This window comes from Mycteria americana, chromosome 20 (genome assembly GCF_035582795.1).
Source record: "Mycteria americana isolate JAX WOST 10 ecotype Jacksonville Zoo and Gardens chromosome 20, USCA_MyAme_1.0, whole genome shotgun sequence".
Taxonomy (NCBI): Eukaryota; Metazoa; Chordata; class Aves; order Ciconiiformes; family Ciconiidae; genus Mycteria; species Mycteria americana.
This window is the reverse complement of record NC_134384.1, coordinates 310229-337743: the sequence shown is the minus strand read 5'-3', so window position 1 is coordinate 337743 and position 27515 is coordinate 310229. Positions and strand designations below refer to the sequence as shown.

At 42.1% G+C, this 27515-nt stretch overlaps 2 protein-coding genes across 4 annotated transcripts; both read right to left on the bottom strand.

The window, feature by feature from the left end:
- Positions 1-41: 41 nt before the first annotated feature.
- On the bottom strand, positions 42-21072 carry CSDE1 (cold shock domain containing E1). 2 transcript variants are annotated; one of them, XM_075521733.1, is made up of 21 exons: positions 20916-21072; positions 16621-17058; positions 13941-14139; positions 13103-13212; positions 12656-12748; positions 12083-12180; positions 11838-11919; positions 11353-11481; positions 11066-11191; positions 9873-10085; positions 7940-8080; positions 7694-7852; positions 6969-7076; positions 5917-6092; positions 5400-5512; positions 4583-4702; positions 4171-4349; positions 3025-3188; positions 1926-2058; positions 1277-1345; positions 42-450 (listed from the first exon to the last, which is right to left on the bottom strand). In XM_075521733.1, the coding sequence occupies exons 3-20, from the start codon at positions 14137-14139 to the stop codon at positions 1298-1300; spliced, it is 2391 nt and encodes a 796-aa protein (XP_075377848.1). In that variant the 5' UTR covers positions 16621-17058; positions 20916-21072; the 3' UTR covers positions 42-450; positions 1277-1297. The 2 variants fall into 2 exon arrangements, with proteins under 2 accessions (XP_075377848.1, XP_075377847.1); XM_075521732.1 differs by having other exon boundaries at positions 42-1345.
- A 1008-nt stretch (positions 21073-22080) lies between these two features.
- Positions 22081-27247, bottom strand: SIKE1 (suppressor of IKBKE 1). 2 transcript variants are annotated; one of them, XM_075521607.1, is made up of 5 exons: positions 26924-27247; positions 26751-26856; positions 26086-26228; positions 23896-24009; positions 22081-23507 (listed from the first exon to the last, which is right to left on the bottom strand). In XM_075521607.1, exons 1-5 carry the CDS (start codon positions 27080-27082, stop codon positions 23427-23429), a joined length of 603 nt encoding a protein of 200 aa, XP_075377722.1. In that variant the 5' UTR covers positions 27083-27247; the 3' UTR covers positions 22081-23426. The 2 variants fall into 2 exon arrangements, with proteins under 2 accessions (XP_075377722.1, XP_075377720.1); XM_075521605.1 differs by lacking the exons at positions 22081-23507; positions 23896-24009 and having other exon boundaries at positions 25098-26228.
- Positions 27248-27515: the final 268 nt, after the last annotated feature.

Here is a 27515-nt window from a genome sequence, read left to right as displayed (position 1 = left end):
CGCAGCGCCCCAGACGCGAGACACGGGCCAGGAGGGAGGAGTTTTTCAAAATCAGTAAAACTTTATTCTATTTCCATTCTTTGCCATTAACAGAAAAAATTGGAGAAAGCAATGTTTGTTTTACAAAGATAATGCATCTCCCAGAGAAGAAAACCCTAAATTGAGAATAGAGGTAACATGAAAAAAAAAAAAACCAAAACAAAAAAAAACCACAGTACTGCCCTCTATTCAAAGAAAGTAACTCCTGATCTTTTTGGTTAAAGTAATACTTAGACCAATCATTCCGTTTTCTTGCTTGATAAAGTGTGACTGGGGAAATGGAGGGAGGGAACAGGGAAAAGGGGGGGGGAAAAAAAGCACACAGACATCAACTATTTCACCTTGATGAAAGTCTCAATACAGCTATGGAAAGCCTAAGTATTTATTCTTTTACAGTACACTGGGTGCCGGCTGCAAAAAAGAAAAAAAAAAATGTATTCACTTCAGGCACAACTTCTTTCTTTTTAAATTTAAGTCAGTAAAAGAAACTGGGTTTAAAGCTGCAGTGTTCTAAGCAGCAGCAGATTTGTGCATCATTTTAAATATATTTAAATTACCACACTGATGGCACACCTCCGCCTTATGAAATTCTGCACTGCATGTGTTTCATAACGCTACAAAAATAAGTCTACCCCGGAAAGAGACTTTCATTGAGCTCTAACAACTTTGCTGGCTAAAGGACTCAAGTTAAATGAAAGAGGAGAATGTCGTAACATTTGGCCGTCAGCTGACGTTATCTGAATGTTCATACGGCTTTTATATGAAGTTGAACTTACTCCACCCTCATATGGTCCTCAGAATTTGAGTGAGTGAGCTGAAGTGAGTCTTCCACTTCCACTCGGCAGGAAAGACATAATGCAACGGAGCACTAAGGCATAGTAATACCTTGGCCAAAACAACAAAGATAAAGCATGGATAATCGTAGTGCAGAATTCCATAAGGCCTACCAGAGTAGAGCTGTCTATAATGTTTACTCACATAGGCAATGTAGATTTGCAGTTACCAGTTGCGTTAAATGCACCATTCAAAACAAGCTTCTAAAATGTGATACTATAAGGCGCCACCTTAAGTTCTCCAGAATGCAACTGTGCATAATTTTAAAATGGTTTCATAAATTTATTTTAAACATAACATGAGAAGGTGTTAAAACCGGTGTAATAGCTTCTTAGAATTTGGAGGAAGGGATGAATAGGGAGATATTCAGTACCCTTCACCAGCCCCCACCACTCAGTCGTACATCAGGTATGGGTTTTGTGGATCAGTCTATAACACCAGCTTGACGGATCTTTCTCTCTGCACCGAACCCCTGCAAGGAAAACAAAACAAACTTTTAGCTCCAGCATCATGCTTTAAAGCAAACCTGTTCTGTTCCAACCAAGTACACCATTAGCACATTTCTAGTTAGCCACATTTGTCCTCAGAAAGAGACACAGCGACAAAACAGGTTCTGTGGGTTGCTCTTCATAGTCCTAGACACTTCACAGATTCCAGACACTTCGCTCCTTCTGCCTAACAAGTGGTGGCAGAACCTTATGTGAAAGCAAAGTTTAGATAAAGGGATTTCACTTACTATCTCTGAGAAGGGGAGCAGGAGGTGTCTAAGAGAAAAAAACCAAACCAAGAGGGCCGTTATGGGCTAGAACACAACAAGCAATTGGTTGCTTCTATACTGTGTGTGCTCTTCTGAAACCACAGCATACATTACTGACACAGGGTATAGTGCCCCTGGCTTCACACAAAAATAATCTCATCTCACACAGCAGGTGACTAGTTCACAATGGAATGAAAGTGGACACCACGCTTCAAACAGAGGAAGGAATGTTATGTTATCCAAGTTAAAACACAAACTGCAGTTACTCTGCAAGCCAGCCTTTTATCTTACATACCTTTGAGTTATCCGGTCCCCTAGGCTGACGAAGAACTGTGAGACGAGGAGCATTGGCATCATCCAGATTAATGCTCTTTAAACGATTAACAAGTCTATCAGGACGTGGAGCAGCAACAGCCTTGGCACCTTCACTGTAACAGAGTCAACCATACAGAGCGCTGATGACTTGCCAGAGATGGCATAAGCTACCCAATTTATAGTCACTTTCCTCATTAAGCCATTAGCATCATCTGTCTCGTGCGAAAGGAGACCTTCTGGATGACACCATGTATGTCTGCCTCAAAACTGTTTCTTTAAACACAGGACTCTGAAATAGCAGTAGCTCAAAACAGTTATTCTCAAAAGGGTATTCTTTAGTGAGTAGAAGTGTTGCATTTACTCTGGTGCACACATAAGTAGTATTTCTACATTTCCGTTCCCTGTAACTGGAACAATAAAAGGCTTACAAGTTGCCAGTACGTAATGGCATAGCATTAACTTCTCTGAAGATGACAAGAACAGAGTTTTGAGAAAAAAAATTAAATGTTAGCACTCCTACAGCAACAGGAAGCTATCTCAAGCTTAAGCAAAATCTAAATTGTGCAGTTTTCTTCAAAACGTGTAAGTAGTTCAAAAGCAAAAAAAATACGCATCACCCTTAAGAAACGACATGCCAAAAAGAAAAAAAAGAGTGCCTAATGACATTGGTTTTCTATTTAAAAATGAAAGTTGCTCTTTAGGAAACAGGTGGAAGCACTACATACTATGCTGGCCAGAGAGGCCAGCAACTACCTAGGAATACCATCAGTTTTCCTATCATTCATTGATTTCTACTTAGAAGGCTGCATCCAAGTTCCTGCTAGGGCGGGGGAGGGGGGAGCTTCCTAAGAACAGATTAAAAGAAAAACAAGCTATCTAATTAAGAAAAGCTGAGAGTTCTGCTGCTGCGCTGTACTGGACACCCTACAGGTGCTGGCAGTTCCCAGGGGAGAGGCCCTCACTGAAGCCAGCTGAAATGCATTCTAGGAACAGCTAGCTCAGTTTAGAAGCAGCATGCACTCAACTACTGTGAAGCAAACAGCACGCCAGATTAAATCACTTTAATTCTAAAACCTCACCAGACACGCCACACATTACAGGCACTGCATTTTCCTGTGCGCTGGTTCAGGATTACCGAGAACTCCACTTCGTCCCCAGCCTGTAGCTCCACACCATCCTGAACTTCTTTGACATGGAAGAAGAGCTTTTTGCTGTCACCCACTTCGTAGTTAATGAAACCGAACTGAAAACCGACACATCACAAGGTTATTTCTTTCCTCTTGATCTAAGCAGATGCAATGACTTACTCATTATTACCATTTACCTAATTCTAGAAGAAAAACCTCTGAAGTGCTTAATGGAAGTGGAAATGCAATTTCTACACTGAACAGAAATTCTGTCTGGAAACAATACTTCTGGAAGTCTAGGCGCTCTTCTTGGGTTTGTGAAGTCACATTTAAACCCCAAAGTCTAGAGAACAAGTTCTGAAAACTGCCAAAGTACTGGCAGTTGTATTAAACTGAGAAGAGCGCTGCTGCATGTTCTTTTCTAAGACTCCACCTTAAAAGTTACACAGTAGAAACCACTGGTTTTTGGTCTGTCACTGGTAGAAGTCAGTTACTTCCACTTACCATTCCACTCATATAAACCAGCAAAACTCATCTAGCCTCTCCATAAATGACTAGAGCTTAGTGCTGCAGAATAACTATAAAAATAGAAAGCATTCACAGCACAATCTTCTAATCATTCTGAGATGCAACTAGGGCAATGAACAGCCTTCACATTTCAGGTGGACTGCAATAGTTGACTGCTTAATGCTGTGAAAAGCTTCTTATAGAACCAGAGTAAAACAAGAAACAAAACTGTGCGTAAACATTTTTTAATGCCCTGTTCAGCAGAAACTAGTTAGATCAATTTCTAGGACATCTCAAAAACAGGTCTTCAGAATCAACCACAGCAGGAACTGCTGCCCAGTACTACCGATGTATCAGCACCAAACCATGTACTGAGTTCACCTTTACTGAAGTCGCATTACACAGGCTGCATGAACCAGTACTTGGGTTACACAAACCTACTTCTCTAGAACCAGAGTACAAAGAAATCCATTTGTGCACAACAAGCTTCCTGGATTCAAGTGCTGAAGTGGGTTCTCATCTGCTCTATGCCAAGTCAAGCAGTTATTTCCTATTAACATGCATCTTGTCTTCATAGCAGCGGTCACTCACCTGATCTTTTACACATTCCACTGTGGCTCTGCGGAACGGTGTGATGTTAACAGCCATTGTCTGCCCATTTTGACCAAGAACACAGAGCTGAAACTTTACTGTCTCTCCCTTTTGCAGACAGTCACCTTTGTTTGCCATTCCAACAATTCCAAATGGATAGACCTCTCCTTTCATCTCACCTAGAGGAGGAAAAAGTACAAGACAGAATTGGGAGGCATCCTTTCCTACCTGAAGGCATTCAGAATTTATTTACAGTATTAGAAATGATACTTTTACTGTCAGCTTAGTAGTATGAATATAGTCTGTAGTGTGAATATAGTCCTCAACACCTCTATTCACAGTTTATTAAACTTCTATGCTTCTTGTACATTTGTGAAAGGAACACTTACAATTTAAAAGCAACAAATCTTACCATCCTCCATGACTTCAATCATGCCCTGGTATTCAGTTTGTGTGGGATCTACGCTCCTTAAAGGACGAATTACTTTACCAGAGTAAACAGTTGGATCGGCTTCTTCAGTGATACCATTCACTGAAAAGAAACAGACAGTGCAAGAACAGGATGTTGTAGTCATACTTTATTTGAAGAAGAATTAATAAGTGATTCAGGTTGACCAGGAGCCCATAGTTTGCACTGCAAGACACCTAAAGCAGTGCACTCAGTAAAACTGGAACAGCTTTAAACACAGCAATAAGTAATGATAGCTTTTCTAAACAAGACCATGGAAGTAGAAAAATATTAGTTTATCACGAAACTAGAGGCCACGGAACTTGAAAAGCAAATTGAAGTATTTTACTTCTCTTCCACTGCATTCCCATTCCCTGCTCACTTCAATCATTCGATAATCTTTAGGTATGCATTTTTTGCCCTCGAGTCCTTAATACCCCCATCTGCATTCCTCCTGCAATTTTCCTTCTGTGAGGTACAGCACAAGTAGTGCAATTACTAATTTGGCTAGTTCTGCCACTAGGTATCTCCTTATAACCCTCCAATTGAAGAGGACAGAGTACAGTAAAGGTCCAAAGAGTTGCTACTGTCTACAGGACTGTTGGTCTGCTCTTGTCTGTTCTCTGGAAACAGAGGTAACAGCTTTTAGGAAACCAATGACCACCACATTAAGCATCATTCTCTTGGTCTAAGCTCCTACTGTAAATAGATTATTAGTGAACTTTATCCATCAGCACCCACCAAGAGCCTTGTAAGCAGAAAATACCAAGGACAGTCTTACCTGCATGTGTTTTGTTCACCTTTTCTGCACTAACTTTGTTTCCTTTGCCTTTTGACAAGCTGTATTCAACAGTGTCTCCAAGTTCCAAGCTATCAATATCACCACAGTATTCACTACAAGAACAGAATTATGTACAATTTTCCCTTAGTTACATGACAACAGTGATGCTCATCCAACATTTACATAAGTTGATCAGAAACCATTTAACTAGCTCAGCACCTCACATTCTCAAGAAATCCTCATTCAAGAAAGTGAAGCATTTCAAATATACAATACAACTCTATTTCTTGGCCTGGAATTCAAAGACATAGAACACCAAGATTGCCGACTAACAGAAAAGCCTGAACCAGTCCAACAGAGATAATAAATGGAACTTGAGACACCTAAGTGTGTGTGTGTGTTTTCATTAGAAGTCCAAATGGGTTTAACAGTCACCCCTACCAAAGTCTGCTTCCCCCTCCCCAAACAAAAACACCCCCACACACAAACAAATAATAATAATAAAATTGCCATTCACCTGTAGTGGAAAAAGATCTCCTTATCATGATTGGCTGTTTCAATAAATCCAAAGTTATCTTTCAGAGCCGCCACGTATCCCAAAAGCCTCTTAGAGCTGTAATTGCGTCCCAGCATTCTGACAGAAACAGCTGTTTGCAGACCAGTTCTCTTCACTTCACAAACACTGAACTCAACCTGTTGAAGAGGAGCTTATCAATACTAGATAGAAAAAAAACAAAGCAAGCCGACCACCAAAACCATGACCATCAACAAAAAAACCCACCAAACCCCTGAAACAATGCATTTTAAAGCTGTGTAGCTCTAACCGATATCTAGGCTCTCCAAAAAAGTAATTTTCTAGCCAATCCTCTCCCAGAAACATCTGTCAGTCATTGACATTTACAACATTGCGAAGAGCAGCAGTCACACCAGTGACATCTGCAAGGCAAGCCAGCCTCTAGCACTCAGCTTCTTTTACCCATTAAAGATAAGAATCTTTCTGTTTATGCGATTCACCTCCTTTCACTACACTTATCACCAGTGGCCCACAGTGAGCATGTACCTAGCTTCGCTCACTTGGTTCAGGTTTTTAAAAACAGTCATCAGTGCCTTCCTAGCATGGCTCCTTAACACTGACAGTTTTTAGGCTGCTATTCCAGACCTCTGAGCTCTTTCTCCCTTTCCATTGTCTCTCAGGCTAATTTGCTCATAAGGGTATGTTCTCCCTCTTCAACAGTCACCTCAAAGTCTTTATGGTAATTTCCTCTTGATTATTCACAAGGGGAGTCCACTGTCTAAATGGTAAGAATCCCTTGTTTAAAAATATCATTTACATATTAAGACACTTTTTTCATATATGTATCATCAGTTTTCAGGATATTTTTCTTAGTTATATAGAAGATTGAGCCACTCAAACTGAAGACAGAAGAAAAGAAATGGGTGACATTATGCAGATGCCTTGTCCTTCATTTGTTCTGAGAGGGAGAACAAATCCAGTATCAAGGCAAAGAGAAGCTCACATCTCACAATACACAGAAAAATATTTCCCAATGGTATCCTTGGTTATATTGCCTTATCTCCTATCTGGGGATTAGCAGATCCTTCCACATCCTTGGCCTGGTAAGGAATGGTCAGTTTTACTCCGCAGTCATCATAAACAATTATTCCATCCTCAGCTTCCTAAAAAAAAGACATCAGAATTCAGCAATCAGTGTCTTATTCGTAAGCAAACAAGTTTACTATATACAATTCAAGCACTGTTCATTTGAGCCACAGTGGTTTTACAGTAACTGCTCAGTCGCTGGTGAAAAACACAACAAAGCAATCAACTCTGAGTAAGAAGCTTTAAATGATATTAGACAATACTTTTAAAGGAAAGAAAGTATTACCACCAGTAATACCATCAGTATTATTTCCAGTTAAGTATTTACTGGAAGTTTAATTATTCTGACACTATTTAAAACAGCATGACAAAACAACAGAGGTTCTCCTCTTGCCCTAGAAACTGAGTCTTGAACAATTCTATCTAGCATCTTAATCTTATGTAGTAGGAGGTAGAAAGAAACTTCCCATCAAGTTCTTGGAAATTATCCTTAACATGATCATCATTAATGATGCTTTTATCTTTTTTCACACAATTTAGTTTTCACTGACTGCTGTCATTAGCTGTTCAATGTAGTTCACATTTATACAGGATAAACAGTGCTTCAAAAAGTTGAAGTACAGATTTTAAGGAAGCAGCCTCAGTCTCCAAAGCCAGGAGAACAGGTACTTCACAAGTAGAAGAGCAGCATTACCTTCTCTTTGCCTTTATTTGGGCTAGTGGCTTTGGCTGGAGTGGCTTCTTTGTCTATAGTGCCCACAAAACGGTGATCTGATTGGGTGTGGAAAGAAACCGTGCCCTTTGGAAGTTTTTTAATCCTTATAGCATGATTTCTTTGGGCAGACAACATATCCTGAAAAACAAGATCGATCAGATTTTAGACGACTGCACATAATTTCTTTAAAAACTAAGATTTCATAAAAGTATTCATCTCACTTACAGGAACGACAGTAAACTCTACTTCATCAGAAATATGGAGTTGATTTCCATCCATAATTTCACTGAAGTGAAAGAACATGCGAGCATCCCGGTCCACACATTTAATGAAGCCAAAGCCATCTCTCATTGCTGCAATCACACCCTGAGGATAGTCAAATGGACAATTACAGTTTTACTACTAGTACGTGACATCTGTCTGCAGGTACTTCACATCTGTCTGTGGAATATGTAATAATCTGAACACAAGGCCTGAATCCCATGAAAACACTTCTTGGTTTATGCAATATGCTTCCTTGCAAACTGTAGTGCTAATGGATAATGCAGTGCCAACCTGAAATGCAAACAAGTCGTACTTACCTAGTTTCTCAACCTAATTTCTTATTAAGTGGAAAAGATTAATTTAAGCCACTAACAAGAATGACTACAGTTAAAGAACCTGACATTACTACTACAAAGAGAGCACAATCTTGAAGGGGGTAACTCTACAAATACACGTCATCTATACAAGTATGTAATACATACATAAACACACACACAAAACATACAAGGAAATAAAACTAGTTGTCAGAGGAGAGTTTAAGAGAAAACCCATCAGATTTCCAGACACAAAAGAAGAAATTAAAAAGCTTTCTTACAGAGAAGTTTGTTAAGACTATCATATCCATGGGGGTACATTATGGTAAGCATGTTACATAGTATTTTAGTGGCCTTCCTGGTAATGACTAGAAATGGAATGCTGAACAATAAACAGAATATACTGTGCCCCATCAACTGTCAAAAAAAATTCCATTTCTCACCTTGACCTCTGTTTAAAAAAAGAAAGTCTCCATAAAGTTGCTGAAAGAGTTCATTACTCAAGTTAGGAAGAACTAGTACCAGGTCATGGGAGAGGTATTGAGCAAGATAGCATTCATAAACATACTCAGTTCCACCCAGTTACTACAGGGCCTTTAGCAAGTCTCAGGGAAGGCTTACAGGATTTGAATGACAATTCAAAGATACTTTCCACCTTTAGGAACATTCTTCTCTTGTATAGCTTTCACAAGCTCAGGAAAGTCACCTAATCTTTCTAGAAGCAGCCAATACTTGTCACCTCATTAACAGTTCAATTCAAGTGGGCAAATACATCTAGCCAGAGTAGAAATATAAGAAGTCTATAGGATAGAATGCCAAAACCTGAGAGGCTGAAGTCAAATTTCAGTCGTTTTCTTAAAGCAAAGGGTCCCTAATTCATAGCATACTGATGTGATAGCACTGTAATTGGACTCCAATTGAAAAGGAAGGCAAACTTAGTCTAGTTGGAACAGAACAAACATTCCAAATCACAGGAATGAAAGATACTCTTTAATACTGATTAGCACATCCATCTTAGTCCCTGTAATCCACAGTTTTTTGTACGTGATGGAATGCAGCTCTTGACTATCCTTTTGCTGGACCCTCAGAGAGAGATTGGCCAAAAACCATGAAATCCAAAAGCTGCACACGGTACCTCCTCAGAATCTTAAGATTTTTCACTACCTGAACCAGAATAGCCCCAGGTTCTTCCGGTTTTCCTACGGAACATGAGTAGTTATCTATTCAGACTTAAGCATGTGAACTTTTAAACTAATAGTTCAAGATTACGTTACTTCTCTGTCTGCTATAACCCGCTAGCAATCCAATCCAAGAGTGCCAATTAAGGTCTAATTTTCTAGTATGATCTCATTTACTCAGTAGTTAATTTTTTATTCTTTTGAAGGAAAGATGCACAGCATTAATTCTGAATTTATACCATTTAAGCACTTTGTTTGAAGTGTACATCTGAGGACTGGATTTCAGAAGAGGCAATAGAAGACACTAGTGATTTTTACATTAAGTTATTGTTTAAGACAAAACCACCATGTTCTACTTTCATTTCCCCTCAAGAATTAAAACTTTTAAAGATAGATACTTGCCATTTCCCTAGTTTCGTTAGTAAACTGGAAAGTATTGGGGAGAACCTCAATATTGGTGGCTCGTTCCAGTTTGTCACGTCTGTCTGTTGAAATATTGAATCGAACGTGGTCACTCTCCAGCAAGGTCACCTTGGATTTTGTATCTTTGTCTCCAAATGGAAGTTCTTTAGGAATCACGAAGTCAACTTTGATGCGGCCAGGTAATGGATCACTCTAGCAGACAGAAAACCCAACAGAAAAAGTTAGTTCACCTACAAGACTCAGCATAACTGCAGACAGAATAGTTGGCAGAAATACTAATGCTAACGGAAGTATGGATGACACCAAATGCCTGCTGGACTCAGACCACTATGCTTCATTTCTACCACTCCTAATTTGTAATTTACTGTCCACAGCCAAATGCAAGGTAGTTTTTGGTGGTGGTGGTTGGGGTTTTGTTTTGGGTTGGGGTTTTTTGGTTTGTCTGTTTGTTTTGGGTGGGGTTTTTGTTGGGTTTGGGGGGGGTGGGGTGGTGGTGGTGGTGGTGGTGGTTGTTTTTTGGGGTTTTTTTTTGGTTTTTTTAAGCACCAAGCATGTATTGCTAAAGAAATTAAGACTCTATTTCAAGAATTAAATTTATAAACGTAATTAGAATACTTCTAAAAGGCGGTGTCTTTCTTATTAAGTGTTCAAAACACACAAAAAAACCCCACCCCAAACCTTCCCAAAACAACAACGCAGACTCGCCTAAAACCTTAGGGGAATTGCTCATGTACACTCTTCCCTCAAAGCCAAACGTTAAAGGTGAAGTTATCTCTCTGTCAAAAACCTCATTAACTGTTAATGCTCACAGGAATCCATAGATCAGGCTTATTCCAGCAAATATTTTCTCCCCTTTTCCCTATGCTTTTGCCTTAAAGACACATCCTAAACCCACAAAATTCAATGGGAAGTATTTGAAACATTAAAGAAAACACATACCCCGCAGTGTACCACTACCCTAATTCTTGCTCTTCATAACCTTTACAAAAACTGTACACTACGACTGCTATCAGTGGTTGTTACAGGTTAAGTACAAGCTTACTCCTTTACTCTGATGCCATGCCTATGCAGCAGACTGTTACAGGGAAAGGGGAATATTTTTACTGTTTGACTGGAATTCAATATAAGCGATACAACATTTTACATAAACTTAAGCAAATAGTGAAATTCACCTGGTTTTTGCTGGGTACTTTTGGAATTACTTTGGTTACAGTTCCTTCAAAATGTTCAATGCTGATATCTTCAAAAATGACAGTTCCTTGAGGCAGCAGTCTAACATCTGTTGCAACTTCTTTACCCTAGAATACACAATCAGTCAAATACCCATAGGGAAGAAGTAAGGTAGCAGACATTTTCCAATGAACCTCCTCCCCCCTTCTTTTTGCAAGTGAATTTGAGAAAACAGACAACAGCTGTGCCCTAGGATCTTGTCTTCAGTTTTTACTGGATTTCGTCTTACATTTCTGTCTTTGATTGTAAACTCCACATCATCACCAGGCTGTAAGGCTTCTAGGTCACCTTTAAATTCACTATAATGAAAGAATATCTCCTTCACGACATCACCCCTCTCAATAAATCCAAAGGCTTCCTAAGAACAGAACAAAGTGTTTAATAAATTGCCTATTCTCTTAACACACCAAGACAAAATTTTACAGGTTCTATCAAACACAATGAAAGACTATGACATGCCAATGTAGCAGACTTACGAGTGCACACAGCTAACAGACTACCACAAGAAATAAACAAACAGAAATAAATGTGACTTCCTTTGTTATGAAGCGTATTAGCATCAAAGATTAGCTGTTTAACCCATTTCACCCAGTTTACACCCACAGCTCCAAACTGTTAACAGCTCTTAATGCCCTAAATATATTACTCATAACACCACTTTTCAGAACAGCATTTCTTTTTCAAATGAAACTTTAAAGCTAAAACATCACTTACTTTCATGGCACAGACTACTCCTTGACAGCGGGCTTGTTTCTTTTTTAATAGCATAATGTTACGAGCACTTACAGCACCAGTACTAGAGGGGGAAAAAAGTAAACAGAACAAACCTGAAACAACTCAAAACTGGAGCAAAAATTAAGATTATATTTCATAATGTCATCTCAGTTCTTGAAACAGGCATGAATTGCTGCCTGACTACTAAAACAAAGTATGAAGTCAGAAAAGCAATACCAACTTACTGTTTATTTGTATCAATTACAAAGTTGATTTTATCTCCTGTTTCCAGCTGCACATTTCCTTCAACATCCTCCGGGGTGTAAGTCAGGTAAAATACTTCCTGTAAATTAACATTGACTCATATTAGTCTATTTGCAGAATAGTTGTTTCAAAGAAAGATTAACACAGTTTTGTTTAATAACAATATCTGCTATTAAAGAAATTAATTTAGTCAGAAAATCAAAAACGGTCAAACATGGCATGCAAAAACATTCTTCTTTAAATGTCAATTTCTAAACTTTAAAAGTTCAAGATAAGGATACAGGAACATTACATAACCCAGCTTCATTAAGATTTTTTAGCGAAAACCAACTATTTGGCTCTATATAAAGTTCTCCATAGATATAAGCAAGCAAGCTGTCCAATTAACATTTCTGTTTCTCATATTTATCAAAGCATTTTTTTTTTTTTTTTTGGCCAAGAACTACAATTCTTAGCAGTGTCAATTGTCTACATTAAATTGCGTCAATTTTTTTTTGCTCATAGACCACAGTGATTGATCAGTGAAGAGTTCAAGTAAAATACATAAGCTTTACCCCATTACGTTCGTAGCATACACTCCCTGTTGGACTCTGACCCGGGGCAGCTGGAGATTTGCTCTCTAAATTGTGAGGAACAGCGCACACAACCTACCAGTCAAAAAAAAAAAATATCCATTGCTAGTCATTTCAGGAGCAGCATTGTTGAAGACAAAATGAATCTCAGTATCCTCTACTATACGCTCAGGAATGCACTTCTAGTGTAACTCAACAGGGAACACCACACTGCAAAGTTTCAATCTTACAGAACACCTGTTGACTCCAAGAACTGTTTGGAGCTAAGTAAGACCTCAAACTGAACCTCTGAATTTTTACCAGAACGACAAAAATATATTTCAGTGTAACGGAATACTGTATGTAGCTAATACGCATGCTAAATTAATCTAGCCTTCTATACTGGAGTAAAGGATGGAAATTATGCACGCATAGAAAACAGGCACTAACTTGTCCATTTATTCGTTCTTCAGGTAATATTTCTGGTTTTATCTTCACCAATTTAATAGCAATGGGTTTTCCAGTTCGGCGATCAGAAGACACTTCAAACTCAACATCGTCTACAAGACAATCAAACATGATAATGGCATCACAGAGTTTTGTTTGGGTTTCTTTGGTTTTTTAAAATCACTAAATGGTTACATTTGATAATCCACTGCTTGTAGCCAAACACAACAAAGTAAAACTCAGGTGCTTTTGTTACCAGGGAAGGACACTCTTATTTGCAAATATTTCTCTGGTTATTCTGCTTATTCACTCCTGTTGCTAATGAACTATTCTATTGTAATGGCTTGCCCCTCAATAATTCCCTCCTCCTGCCCCATTCACTATACAGCAGAATTCACACTGAAGTTCAGACAACATAACATATGACATTAAACAGTTTAGAAACATCTCTGCCAGATTAATTAGCAGCATGAAGTAGCAGCCTCCCCATTCTGAAAAACAATTGGCCATCTTCAAACTAATTTAAAAAAAAGAAATACTGAGTACGTGAGGTATATTATTCCACAGTCTAAGCACTTGCTTCCATCTCAGTTACACAAGTTTGACCTAACACCGCACCTTTTCCAGAATGGCCACAACTGTATTAATACAAGCTGCACAAAGCTTAAGCGCTGGAAAGGTCTCTCAGCAGGAGTGGTAGATTATTAATTCAATTGTCTCTTTAGCCCATCAGAAGCAACAGAATGCATCTGTTCATGCCACAAGATAAAAGGATTTTCTATGGCAAGTGAAAGAGACCAGTCTTCACTCAGTCAAGGAGCTCTGAAAGTTGCCCAATTACCTCCTACTTTGAGCTCCTGTAAGTTGCCATTATACTGTGAACAGTGGAAGAACAGTCTAGCTTGCCGTTCTGAACACTGAATGAATCCATAAGAGGTCAGCAGTTTTTCTATAACCCCAGTCTCACGCAGTGCTGCCGAAGTACCATTGGGGTACCCGTTGTGTCCATTGTTGTGGAGCAGGTTTGGATCAAAGCTCATCTATTTAAAAGAAAGCATAGGGGAAAAAGAAAACAAACACAAAAACCACTCAAACTTAAGTTTCCTTTTTCCATGCCCAGGTAACAGAATAACACACACAAAGAGCTGGTGGAAGTTACTGTAACAAGCAAATTCTAACCATTTTTAAAACAGAGTAAGAACATAAAAATAGTCAAGCTTTTGTAAAACAATAATCCTTAAAATGTAGACAGGTAACATACTTACAAAATAGGCCAGAAATACACCAAAATAAAGCCTCCTTAGACCAAAACAAACTTCTGACTTTCTTAAGTAATATACCTCAAAGTACTCCCACATTCACTATTTCACATCAGAGCCTGAAAATATCTAAAGTTATCTGCTCTTCCAAATTAAACAGGTAATTAGAGAAATGCAACAGTTATGAACCAACAGAATTACATTCACATCCCTGCAAAGTCTCTCCCTAGTTTGTTCAGTCTTTCATACTAAAAAAATGGTTTTAAGTATTTAAACATTTTTGCACAGTTATGGAATTAAGACCCCAGAATTAAACTAACATTTCTGTGGCATAGGAGCTCAAGTGCTAGAGAGACTGAGAAAACCTGAAAACAGCATTAAGCTAAAAAAGTTAAAGCTGTAATGAACTGTTAAATTAACTTACATCCATGAAGCCCTTTTTTTGGGGGGTGGGTGTGTGTGTGTGTCTTTTCTTATCAAGGTACAGACTCAATCTTGAAATATTCACAAGTCCCTTTACTAACTCATTGACTTTTTCATGTGCAAGCCTCATTTTTAAAGCAAGCCATTTCCATTTACAGGTTAGCAATTACATCAGTTGAAATTTACACCTCACCAAACACTTTAATTCAAGAAAGACTACTGAAGCAACCCTCCCCAAACAGTCAATATGCATCTTAAAATACAGTATTGGAGGGTTTTATTTGCTGCAGTTTCCAGAGTATTTATTTTGGAAACAGAATGAGACTGTATCTGTTCTCCGTTTTCCTGTTGCATCAAGCAGAAGAGATTCAAGATTAGTCAGCAATATGTTTAGTGGACATAAAAGATGTCTGAGCAACTTGTAAAACGGTCACGCTTCTTACTGTAATACAGACATTGAGTTACTCAATGTATTAAACAACATATAGTTACAGCATATCTTATTATGCTGTTTGGAAATCAGTTTAAAAGCGATCAAAGAGCATGACTCCAATACAGGAACCCTCATCTTTTTTGAGGAAGGCAACCCCTAGAACATTCCAAGACAACGCCCCTGTGGGAAGGCAACAACTGAAGTGTTTGATTTTAAGCCATCCTAGACTTTGAAATATTTTTCAAAAATAAACTGGTTCTGAAAGTAGGGTGGCTGGGGGAAGGGAAAATTATATATTATTGTACCCTTTCCCAGGAGAATAATAGGCAAGACCATCAACCCATTCTGAAAGCTGAAATCAGTGTGACAAATGCTTTCTGTGCGTCATTTACAAAATGGCCACTTCACATCTCTGATACAAGGTAAGTACACAAACACACATACACCCTTGTCACAGACATTAAGTAACAGACTGCTACTAAAGGCACATCAGATACAGATAATGACAAAAATCTACCTAAAAATCAAGTTCAGAATAGCCTGTTTTAGGATTAGAAAACTACACTGCTGTAATCTCTGGCTCAAAGACTACCATTGCGTGCTATCATTTAAACAGTTTAAGTTTAAAGGAGTATTAGTAGTATAGCACAAAGAACTCATCATCAGTCATCTGAAGCCTGACAACTTAAGTTCAAACATACACTCCTCAGGATGGCACTAAAATTTGCTGTAGAGAGGAAGATACATGATAATATCGGCAGTCTTTCCAGATGCTTGTCATATTCCTACACCTGTTCAAACAATGTTGTAACAGAGCATAACAAAAATCAAACACAACATCCGTTTATACATATCACTATGAGTATTGTCATCAAACTTTAAGAAACTTCTAGTAAAAGGCTACAACTGATTAATGTACAAACAAGACTTGCTTGGACCCACAATATAATGGTTATATACTGGACCACGACAACTACCTGACTGCCACTGCCAACAGTTCACTCGCAACAGTTGACTTTTAACACAGCTGACCTGTCAGTTTACAAGAATAAGAACTATGAACCCCACCAATAAAAGTTCTCAGAGGAAGAAAATAAAACAAAACAACTTGTGCAGTAAGTTTTAAGGAAGACTAAACAGAGGTTATTTGAAAAAAAGGGATTGGAACTACGACAGTACCATTACTAGAAAAGAGAAACATTAATAACCAGCTCTCTAGGGTTATAAGTATTGTTAAATAGAACCATATTGCAGGTACTATTAATTCGTCATACTACTACTAAACCAACATAACAGCAAAGAACTGCTAAAAAAAACCCCTAACAAAACCCACACCCTTCTGCTGACAATTTGTTTCCTATTAAGTTTAGAAATATATATAACTTTATATAAACACATGCACCAACCTCGCAGTGATATTCAAATATTGCACTTTCAGTAGTATTAGCCGATTCTTCTGTTTCAGCACAAGCTTCTAAGGATGAAGACTGCTATTATTAAAAAAAAAAAAAAAAAAAGGAAAAAGACAGAGAAAGAAAGAGAGAAAGAAAAAAGATAGCAAGAGAATGTGATCTATCGAGCTAATAGAGAATACAAGTGCTGCTGCCCTGGGCAGTTTCAATACAGCACTGGAGAAAACAAAGACTACTAGCAGCGTTGGGACGTGCTCTTTTGAAGCTGTTGAGTAGGCACAAACTTCTTGTTTCAGATCAAGCCTTGTATCTTCTATGTAAGTTTCCTCTTCTTTGGTCTTGAGTTGTTGTTACGATGTGGTATATTCTTTTCCTGATCTGAACTTGAAGCAGCAGTTTCAGGTGGTAAATTCTGTTCTGTTCCACTTCATACTGGAAAAAGGAAAAAGACACACACTAAGTATCACTTTAAAAGAAATTATACATCAGTCCTAGGTGTTCCTACAAACAGGTGCATTTCCTCTACCTTAATACTGTAGGTTTGATCCATGCTAGGAAAGACTCTTTTACAGATATATTTGGCATTCCCATTTTCAGTTTTGTTTTCCAAGAAACTCTACCTCCAAGCCAGTGATACAGTATTTCCAATTTTAAAATCTTCAGATGCGGTTAGGCATTTCAGGAAAGGTCCCAGTTTGTACAATTAAAACAGCAACTTCATTTTGATGAATAGCAGCATCATTTAATGTAAGTCTTCGTTTTCCTATCAATAACTTTATATGGGTGCTGTCTCATAATTTCATTAATAAGTGCTTGCACAGACCTTCAGAGTAGCAATAGGGTGTATGTGTGTTGGGGAATTAGTATTTCCTGATAATTTGTATTCCAAAAGGTAAGTCAAGGACTAGCAACACCTGAAGCACCTTTAGCTTTGTATAAAAATAAACAAGCTTCTCAATTATACGTACAGATGCTGTATGCCTGTTCTACACAGTCCATATGCACCCTGGCATAGCATGTAAAATAACTGCAAAGCCATTCTCTGGACTTCTTAAAACAGTTTTTGCAAAATGCTCATCACATATAGATATTTGTGCAGATAACATAACAGAGAAGCCTCTCTGCAACAGTAACTAGGTAATAATTCTCTCCTAAAGTTTTCCAGTACCACTTTGTGTTTTCATGAGAAAGTGGTTTAGACAAACTGCCACCTACCATATAAAACTGAAACCTTATAGAAACAGAAGCTTTTTTTGAAAAGAAATAAAATCAGGTTTTGATTTGAGTTTGTCGCTTACTCAGTAGATATAGGACAAAAAAAGGGGAGGAGATTTTTGTGGACAAAAGCTGCTAAGAAGCAACACAGCTATGAATCTCTGGGTAAACTAGCATGTTATGCAGTAATCTAAAGGTATGAAGCATCAGACCACAACTCTTCCCCAAGTCGTTCCACAAGTCCCACACCAAATGAGCAAAAATATGGACAAAGCCTATTTCTCCACTGTAGTGGGAAAGTGAATTTCACAATTTACATTGAGCTTTGAATTCCCTTTAGTGAACTTGAAAGAGTCAACTTAGGTGACTGAAACATGAATGCAAAGACATTTAACTCTCACCACAGTGAAAATGCTGACTGCAGTCAACTATTATAAATAAGAACTCTAAACCCCAAAAGCACACAGTGGCTGTATGCAAACTCATCACCCAGTTTTCACAGAAGTTTGTATTTCAATGACCTCTCCTCCAGACGAAGGATCTTCCTTTAGTCACCACTCTGAAAAACTTTCGGCTGACATAAGTTTTCTTGTCAGACCATTACACATACACGAATGAGACTAAACAAGTAACTGGATGAGGGCAGTACAAACCAGTATCTGGTATGAAAGGTTTGCAGCGAGAGATTCAATTATAAAAAAAATATAAATCAGAGGACACAAAGCTATTGCAAAACTAACAGGATCACTAGACTTTTCACATACCTCCATATTAGATTCAGGCAACCGTTACCACAATCTCTTTCAGGACGGTATTATTTTTTGGACAGCATTTCAGATCTCAAATGAGCATCCCCCCAACCAAGTTCAGGAGAAAGGAAGCAGGCATACACTGTACCACAGGAACTGCATAGAGACACTTAGAATCTTCTTATTCATGTCCTTCTCTCTCATCTAATTAGACTAATATTATTAGAGCTCTACTAGAGCTGTAACTTGTATCATAAGACACTTCTCGTTTTTCTGGGCATAGATTATATTATATTTTCACAGAATAATCAAAACACCTCTTCTGCCCAAAGATGACTAAAGCTAATTTTGTCAGGTAATGGAATAAGGCATAAGCTTTCCCCTTAAAAGCCAGTTCGATTTGATAACAAGATTGGTTTACTACACTTATTAAAAGAATGGGGTTGTCAAGCAAGCATAACTGAAGTAAAAAAAAAAAATAAAAAAAAAAAATCTCTCTTTTGAGCCACTGTGTGTGTCTGCCTCAAATTCTTTACTTTTTAATTCAGCTACTATAAATACTCCTCGAAATGGTAAACACCCTAAGCAGCTGCCCAGCCCCCAAGTCACACTGGATTCTGCATTTGTGTATCTACAGCAGAAAGGATTAATGCAAAGACAGGGAAGAGCCCTATAAGTCCTATTCTTGAAGTCTTTCAGGTGCAGATTTTGCTAAATGACAGTAAGTCACATAAAGCTGTTCACAGCTAGCAACTATCTACACAGCCTAACAGTAGAACCTGCCAGATTACAAACACTGTTTTATTTACCATTTTCTTCACAAAAAGAGGTAACTGCAAGAACACGTATTTTACTGGATTAGAACATGTGCTTCTAGAAATAGCCATCTCTTACATGACTAAGATCAAATTTGATAGGTAAAACTTTTTATTTTCAGTATGCATGCACAACACAGCTATTAGATGATACTTGGAGATAAAGCTATTCCCTATCTTTTCAGACGAATATCAGAAAGCAGTACTGAACACTAGCTCATGAGCACCCCAACCAATACGTGACAGCTACCAGACCAGCTACTAACAGTCACTAGATTAGCGAAAATACACCTACTGGGAGGAAAAAAGAAAATTAAAGAAGTTGCAAGGACATCTGTAAAGGCATATATACATACAGAATCATTTAAAACCAATCACTATAAAAACAAAAACCCCATTTCTTTTAACGGGTCTGGAGTTTGGGGAAAAGCCTTGTGCTTGTCATTAATCCAGACAACAGAAAACTGGACCCAGACCGATACAGACTCATCGCAGGCCTTCCGGCGGGCCTGCAGCACAGCAGGCTCCGAGCGCCCGGCGCGGCCCTCCCGGCGGCCCTGTTCACTGCGCTGCAGCAAGATGGTGGCCGCGGAGCGGAGTCGCGAGCCCCGCCGAGGGGCGGTGCCAGCAGCCCCAGCCAGCAGCGCGCCGAGCGGGGGCTGCCGTGCGCGGGAGGCGGCCAGCGCGCCGGCCGCGGCCTACGCTATGACAGCGCAAAGGCCGGAAAGGGGCCGCGCCGGGCGCCGCCGCTTCCCGGCCCAGGGGAAGGGCTGGCATGGCGGAGGGAGTGGCCGCCCCGCCGCCCTCCCCGCACACAAAGGGGGGCGATGGCGGCCGCTCCCCCACACACAAAGGGATGGGGCCTGGTCTCCGCGCCGGGTGGGGCTGCGCGCGCAGCACGCCGGGAGCCGCGGTCCGCCGCCGCCCCTCCACGGCGGCCGCGCGAGCCCGTCCCCAGGCGTCCTAGCGCCGAGGCCCCGCCCGGGGCCTGCCGGGACCCGTAGTCCCCTCGGCGCCGCCCCCGGCCGGCCCGCCGCCCGCCGGCCTGCAGGCCCCGACAAGCCCCGCAGCCCGCTGGGCCGCGCAGCGAGCCGGGAAAGCGAGTTCCAGCGTCGCTGTGGCCCCGCCTACGCAGCCGGGGGGGGAACTCCAGCCCCCAAAAGCCCCGGCGGCAGGGCGGCTGCCCGCAGGACGCCGGGAAGCGTAGTGCGCACGCCGCCACGGCCCAGCAACCCGCGGCCACCGGCACTCCATCCCCAAGAGCGGCGGCCTGCGAGGCAGACGGCCACCCTCCCCCCCCCCCCGCCACCGCACTCCGCGCGGCCGAGGGGAGGCTCGGGGCACCTTCACCCCGCCAGGGCCGCTGCGACGAGGGATAAACGGGAGGCGGATCCAGAGGCGCCCTCTGCCTCTTCCGCCGACCATCGGGGGCCCCAGCATCCCCTCACTTGCGCGGGCGCCGTCTGGGCAGCGACGGGCGCCGTCAAAGCCCGCCGCGGGCCGTACTCACCCCAACAGCTCAGCGCCCCCGCTCCAGCGCCGCCATGAGCAGCACGGCACAGCACGTAGGAATAAATCCCGGCCTCTCGCGAGAGCGCCGGGGTGGAGCCGCGCCTGCGCCGAGAGGAGCCCAGCGGCTGCGCGCTGCGCATGCGTGCCTGGCAACGGGCCGGCGGAGCGGCCGCCGGCAACGGTGCCTTGGCGGGCGGCGGCGTCGTTCCCGCCTGAGGAGATGAGCCCTGGCTGCCCCGCGGCCTCTCCCGCGCCCGCCGGCCGCGGCTCTGCCCCGCCAGGGCGCGGGAAGACGGGGCGAGATGACGAGGCGAGATGGCGGCCGCACAGGGGCTTTATTGGCACGGCCCCCCCTCCCGGCCGCGCACGGCCCTCGGCTTACGTTGCAGGGCGCTGACCGCGGCCCCACGCGCGGATGAGGGCGCAGAGCTGCAGCCGCTGCCAGCGTCTCCCTCGCTCGGCTTGCCGAGGCGCAGGGTAACGGCGGCTGCGCCGGTGCCACGCGCGGGCAGGCTGCCTGCGCTCGGGAGCCCTGCTGCCTGTTGCTGAACCCTCGATACGGGGAAGGCAGAGCCTCCAGGAAGGGAGACAAGCATCGCTCCCAGTTAAGTCCACACCGAGTTGAAGTAACAGCGGGAGACGCTTTGTGTCTGGATTTCAAGGATAGGCAGAGTGGAATTTTCAGTCCTAAAGCTTGAGTCTAGTTTTCAACATGAGCTGAGCAAGTTCTGAAAATGCCCAGCAGCCCGTAAGAATCCTGTACAATCGGACATTTACAGTCACAGATTCCATACTTACAGATCCAGAATAGGACAGCAGCAAATGGAACATATTAAACTTCCCCTGCTAATTATGGCCCACTACTAATTAATAATAAATACATTAGTCAAAGAAACTGTGATTTAGTTTCCATTTTTTCAGGCTGCACAGCAGCTAGCCAATTAGAGGAACACTAGCCTACACTAGGATACTGAAGGTAAAAATGCATTGTCACAGGCATTTCAGATGATGTTAATTTAAAAGAGATAAAATGCAACACTTTCGGTCATTGTAATATTTCATTCAGGCAAAGTAAAAATTAGAGGGGGTGCGAAAGGCTTGGGTACATGCAGAACAGATGGAATTATCCCCAGGATTCACAAAACAGAATACACTTGAGAAAATACTGCCCACTGGGTTTTTTTATTCCCTCTTAAGCAACTGCTAATAGAAAAGGATTGTATACAAGAATACTCCTGTACAGAAATCCCTTATATCTACGAAACAATCTTGCTGGATATTCCAAACGGTTGCAAGAAAATGTCTCTTAATACGCACAGGAACGTAAATCACCTTCTGCATCTATCAAAATACTCACTTGGGAAAAAGTGGCATAAAAATTTAAACTAATATTGAGGCATTTACTGTTCTTGGAGGATTATTCTTTGATCACAGGTAAGAAAGACAAATATTTATACAAAAATGTCATTAAAAATATCACAATATCGATAAATTCCTACAACACTGCAACTCTAACTTCACTCAATATAGAATTCTGCAATAACTACGTAACATCTGTCACTAGACTTACCTGTGATGTAACATTAAAAACATGTCTACATGGTTGGTTTTGGTTTAGTTTTGAGGCAGACCTCAGCTCACTCTTCCTGAAGTCCAAAGTGGTGGGAGGCCAAAGAGCTTTGATCTGAAAGTGCTGTGTTCTGTGCAGGGTTCGAGTGCACTGCCTTCAGATCAGAGCTAGCCAGTATCCACATACCTTGGAGCACTGGTAAAGCCGGAACAGGTGTACCCATGAAAAACATCAGTCAGATACGCAACATCCTTCAAAAACGCAGAGGCATCAGAAAGGGTCATCCACTCCGATTTTCACCCTTACATCCAGGTGAGGTATGCTCCTTATGCGAGTCACTACCTGAAGTGCTCTATTGGCTATCTGCTGTTGTCTTGATCTGCTTCTAAGCAGCTGTCCAGGTAATAATGTTAACCCAGCCAAATACCCAGTGTTAGCTCTTCAAAGCAAAACCAAAGCTCTGCGTGCCTGCTTTGTGCAGGCAGAGCAAAATGTGTACCTACCATTTACAATGTAGTTTTTGAACAATCTCTTATTCCTTCTATGAAATAAAATAATCACAACCTGTATTATGTTCTCTAGCTACTGACAAGGTAGATTTAAGTGCCATCTGCACAGTTGGAATTATTAACTAAAGGTCATAAAAATAACAAATGGGAGAGGAAATAAACTATCACAAGGGAGTACACATCATAAATACTTCATTGTTAAGCATCTGTATGCTGCAATTACTAAGATGGAGCAGCAATGCAAGCCTTTGCCATCAAGAGTACGTAATTTCAGAAAAATGCAGACAAATCAGCCCACACATTTTGAAAGATAAAACAAACATACAAGGAAACACCTTAAAGAACAAATCAAAACCCATCCTTGTGGGGTAGTTGCATAATAGTCTCTGAAGTCAAGATTTGGAGATAAGGTTATTTTGTGACCTAAGCTTCAGTCAGGCAGATCTTCTCTCCCCACCTCAAAAGATTCTTTGCTGATTGACAATAGTTCACGCAGCTCTTTGTTTTCAAGCTGCAAAATCAATATTTTTGCTGAAATAGAAATGAACTAATTCACAATTAAAGGACTATAATAGAAATCAGCTAATTCACAATTAAAGGATAATAATCTTTAAATAGCTCCACTCCATCACAGCTGAATAAAACACTGATTTTGTAACATAAGCATTAACACAGTGCTAGCAAGAGGAGAACCATATCATTTAAAGCTTATCTTTTGCTTCTGGTTTCATAATATATAAACACAAACATCAAGAACTTGAAAATAAACAGATCATGTTCTGCATTTCCTGACCCCACCCCCAAATCTTTGACTGTTATAAATCCTTGACACAAAGTTCAGAGTAAGCCTAGAGACTCCCAAAGCTTGATCTATCCTTAGCAATTGTATCTGTTCTTACCTCCAACTGAGCTAGTTTCTCCTGAACTTTAAAGAACTGATCATCATCGACTTGAATAGCTTTCCTCATCACCTCTCCCATCTCACATATTCTGTCTATTTGACTTTCAGTTTCCTGAAAGACATAAAAGTAATATATTCAATATGTTCAGGCAAAAGCAGCAGTAATAATTTATCCCTTCTAAATAAATTACTTCCATTTTCTTGATTTTGGATTATTTTCCTGTTTTGAATTTTAACCCTTTCCTCCCGAGCACTTGCAATCCTTTAAGATGAAAACATGTACCTTATTGTCCATTATCATGAGTCATCAATAAAAACAGTAAATAGAGTTACATCAGTCAGCAAGATAAGGCACCCTTACTTACTAGGATAGAAACAATTTCAAGTGTAACAAGGACTGAGACAACAGATTCAGGTTCATGTGAATATGATTAGCGTGTAGCAAATTTTATATTGCTTTATTAGAAAAGCCTGACTGAATTTATAAGAACGACGAATATAAAAGCACATGAGATTTCAAGACTAAGTAACAGTGTGAAGTAAACAGCCTCATCTCAGAAGGAAGACAAGCAAGGAAACTAAAACAAGTCAGACAAGAACCTCCTGAGGCAGTTTTTACAGAATCTGTCCAGATACAGCTCTAATCCTTTGAAAGATGCCTTTTGTTGAAGCTCAGAAATGCACATATAATGAACACAGAAAAATTCCAACATGTAATGTAGCAACAGTTCCTGTTTGAAGAGCATTCCATTTCAAAATACAGTATTTAGGGAGGAACTCAAATGTGCAAACACAAAAATGTCAGTAATTGGCAAGAAGTAGCAAGACAAGAATTTGGAAGCTTTTGAAGCATTTTAACACAACATACAAATATAAGCACTTTGGGGAATATCAGATAATGTTACAGGGTAGAATTTCTTTTCTCTAAGTGTCAGTAGTTATTCCACTGCCTCTGGAAGATAAATGTATCACCAGAGCAGAGAATTCAGTTTTGAATTCCATTATTCAGAAAATATGTAAACAAATTAGAGCATCTAGAAGAGAGCTGAAGGAACACAAAATACTTAGATAACTTAATCCAGGAAGAAAGAATGCTGTTTTTTTCTAAACAGAAAGATGTTTATAATAAGAATGTAGCTCTTTACAAGATATTAAAAGGTTGTTACTATTCTCCAAGTGGTCAGTAGGAAAAAAACAGAAAATTTTGCCTAGATATTGAAATAGTCTAGGTACATTCCATCAAAGGTTCCTCCAGAGTCTCTTCAGCTTTGCATTTTCATGCCATTAAAACAGAGCAAAAGCAGTGCCAGAGAATAATGCTAGAAGTTTTGTTCAAATGTTAAGTCTTGATAAACAGAGCAATTCATGCACCTAAGCAAGCACTGGAAGCGAGACATTGCTACACTACTTAACTTCAGAGGACCTAAGCAACAGAAAATAGAGAACTAATGAGTTGTCACATATCAGTGCGAAGTTATATATGCAAAGAGTTAGGCTAGCTCCAATTCCAATTAAAACACCACATGATATGAGATGTCACTAGGTTGAACCAGCTTGCTGTTCTCTAATCACATAAAAATGCATTTTAACAAATGCCTAACTTTATTCATAAGCCTTAAACAGAGATTTAATGTTATTATATTGTTAGACACCTAAACATAAAACAGGCAGCAGTTATCAGTTCTTAAAGTTCTGAAGTCACTGAACCCAATGTGGACAAAGGGACACTTTTAGGCCATTGCACAGAGTATCTGGATTTAAAAACATCTGGGAGCGATGATTTCTTAAGAATTAAACATATTGCAGCTCACAGAGATTTAGGAGGTTCTTCTCCCTCTGTTACAATTACTGAACAGGAACAATAACAACTCTGATATCTTTCATTCTACTGTAGAGAATCATGTGCATTAAGCTTAACCCAGGGAATTTACCACCTAGTGCATAAAGAACAAGCCTTCACCTGGGCCATGAAAGGGTTATGCTTTTCAGTGTCCCCTGTTGTAACCGTTACAACCTGTGTGCTGTAAAAGGAATAGAGGAAAAAAATACCAGCAAAGAGAGGCAAGAGTTTCAGAAAATGTATTTTGGAGCAGAGACGTTCCATGAATGGAAACCAAGGTTGTACGAAAGCGAGCAAGAGACGGGGAAGATGGGTCTTGAGCCCTCTTCTGTCCCCATCCCACCTTACCAAGGAATTCGCCTGATGAACTTTCAAGACTGGTTCTGCATCTTCACCTTTTCTCCCTTGCAGAAGTTGTAACATCTGCTTTCTGTATTTGCTCATGATAAGCTCTAACGCATCTTGGTGCTCCTCCAGTGAGATCCATAGCTCTGCAAAATACAGTATGGCATTGCCACAAACTACAAGCACTTCTTCACAGCAATGACTGCAGACGCCCACAGGTAGTCAGTACCAGCTGCTCGCTTGATTCGTGCTACCCCACCGCTCCCCTCGACGGCGCGGCCCTGGGACTCCGTCCCGGGGCAGCCGGCTGTCCGGACCCCTCGCTTAGCCAAGAAGCCGCCCTGACGCCGGCAGTCACTTCCACACCGCGGCATCCAGCGACGCTGGAAGAAGGCAGAACTGCAGCGCTCCCCGGCCCCCTCGCCAAACCCCCTCCCGCCTGGGCCACTGCGCGCAGCCTCCCGAGCCCGCTGCCCCAACGGCGTCCCCGGGGGCCCCTCCCCCTCCAGCGCTCCCCCTCGCCCGGGGTCCCCCTGCGCGGCCCGCGGGGTCCCCCCATCCCCGACCCCGCCTCCCCACAGCACGCCCTCCCCCAGCCGCGCCCCGCGGTCCCGCCAGCCCGCCAAGCCCCCGGCGCCCCGCCAGGCCGCCGCCCCGAGCGGGCTCACCCCTGTTCTCCTGCTGCAGGTCGCGGATCTGCGTGTTCTCCTGCGGCAGCAGCACGTGCGGCCGCAGCCGGGAGGGGTCGGCCCGCTCCGCCGCAGCGCCCTGGCCCTGCCGAGAGACGGCTGTCAGCCCGGCCGCCCCACCGCCCGCCCGCCGGCCCGCCGCCCGCTCTCACCTTCTCGGCCCACGCCGCGCCCGCCTCTCTCATGGCGGCCACGCGCTGGTGCAGGACGGCGGACTGGTCGATGAGCGACTCGGCTGCGGTGTCGTGCTCCTTCAGCCGCTCCAGCAGCGTCTTCGCGTCCGTCAGGATCTTCTCGATGGTGCAGGTCATGGCGGGCGCTGAGGCGAGCGGCGCTCCTCAACTCTGCGGCGGCCCCATGCCCGGCGTCGCAGCTCCGCACCGCCGGCGCGCGACCCTCGCCGCCGCCGGCCGCGGGCAGACGCGAGCCCGCGGGCCGGGGACGCCACCCGCGCACGCCGCCGCTTCCGGCCGCGGCGCTCGCGCCGCATGTGCGCAGGCGCGAGCCGGGGCGCGAGCGCCGCTCGCACGGCGCCAAGGGCCGCCCGAGGCGCGTCCGGCAGGGGGCGCCACCGCCGGCGGCGGGCGGGGCGGGGCAGAGGCCCGGCGGGACGCGGGGCGGCAGCCGCGGGGCGGGCGGGGCCGTTCCGAGAGGAAAATTCGAAGCCCTTGTGCTTCCTTGTGTTGGCGGGCGGCCTTTGGGGGGAGGGGACACCAACCCGCCCAGGGAAATCGCACGAGAAGG

Excerpts from the sequence above, each read along its gene's own strand:
- CSDE1 (XM_075521732.1), bottom strand. The coding sequence starts at position 14,139 with ATGAGCTTTGATCCAAACCTGCTCCACAACAATGGACACAACGGGTAC. Across the intron at positions 13,213-13,940 it reads ACAGGAGCTCAAAGTAGGAG|ACGATGTTGAGTTTGAAGTG; the intron begins GTAATTGGGCAA and ends ATTGTCTTGTAG. Across the intron at positions 7,853-7,939 it reads TAGAGTTTACTGTCGTTCCT|GATATGTTGTCTGCCCAAAG; the intron begins GTAAGTGAGATG and ends CTTGTTTTTCAG.
- SIKE1 (XM_075521605.1), bottom strand. The coding sequence starts at position 27,082 with ATGACCTGCACCATCGAGAAGATCCTGACGGACGCGAAGACGCTGCTG. Across the intron at positions 26,857-26,923 it reads GCGCGGCGTGGGCCGAGAAG|GGCCAGGGCGCTGCGGCGGA; the intron begins GTGAGAGCGGGC and ends GTCTCTCGGCAG. Across the intron at positions 26,229-26,750 it reads CCTGCAGCAGGAGAACAGGG|AGCTATGGATCTCACTGGAG; the intron begins GTGAGCCCGCTC and ends TGTATTTTGCAG.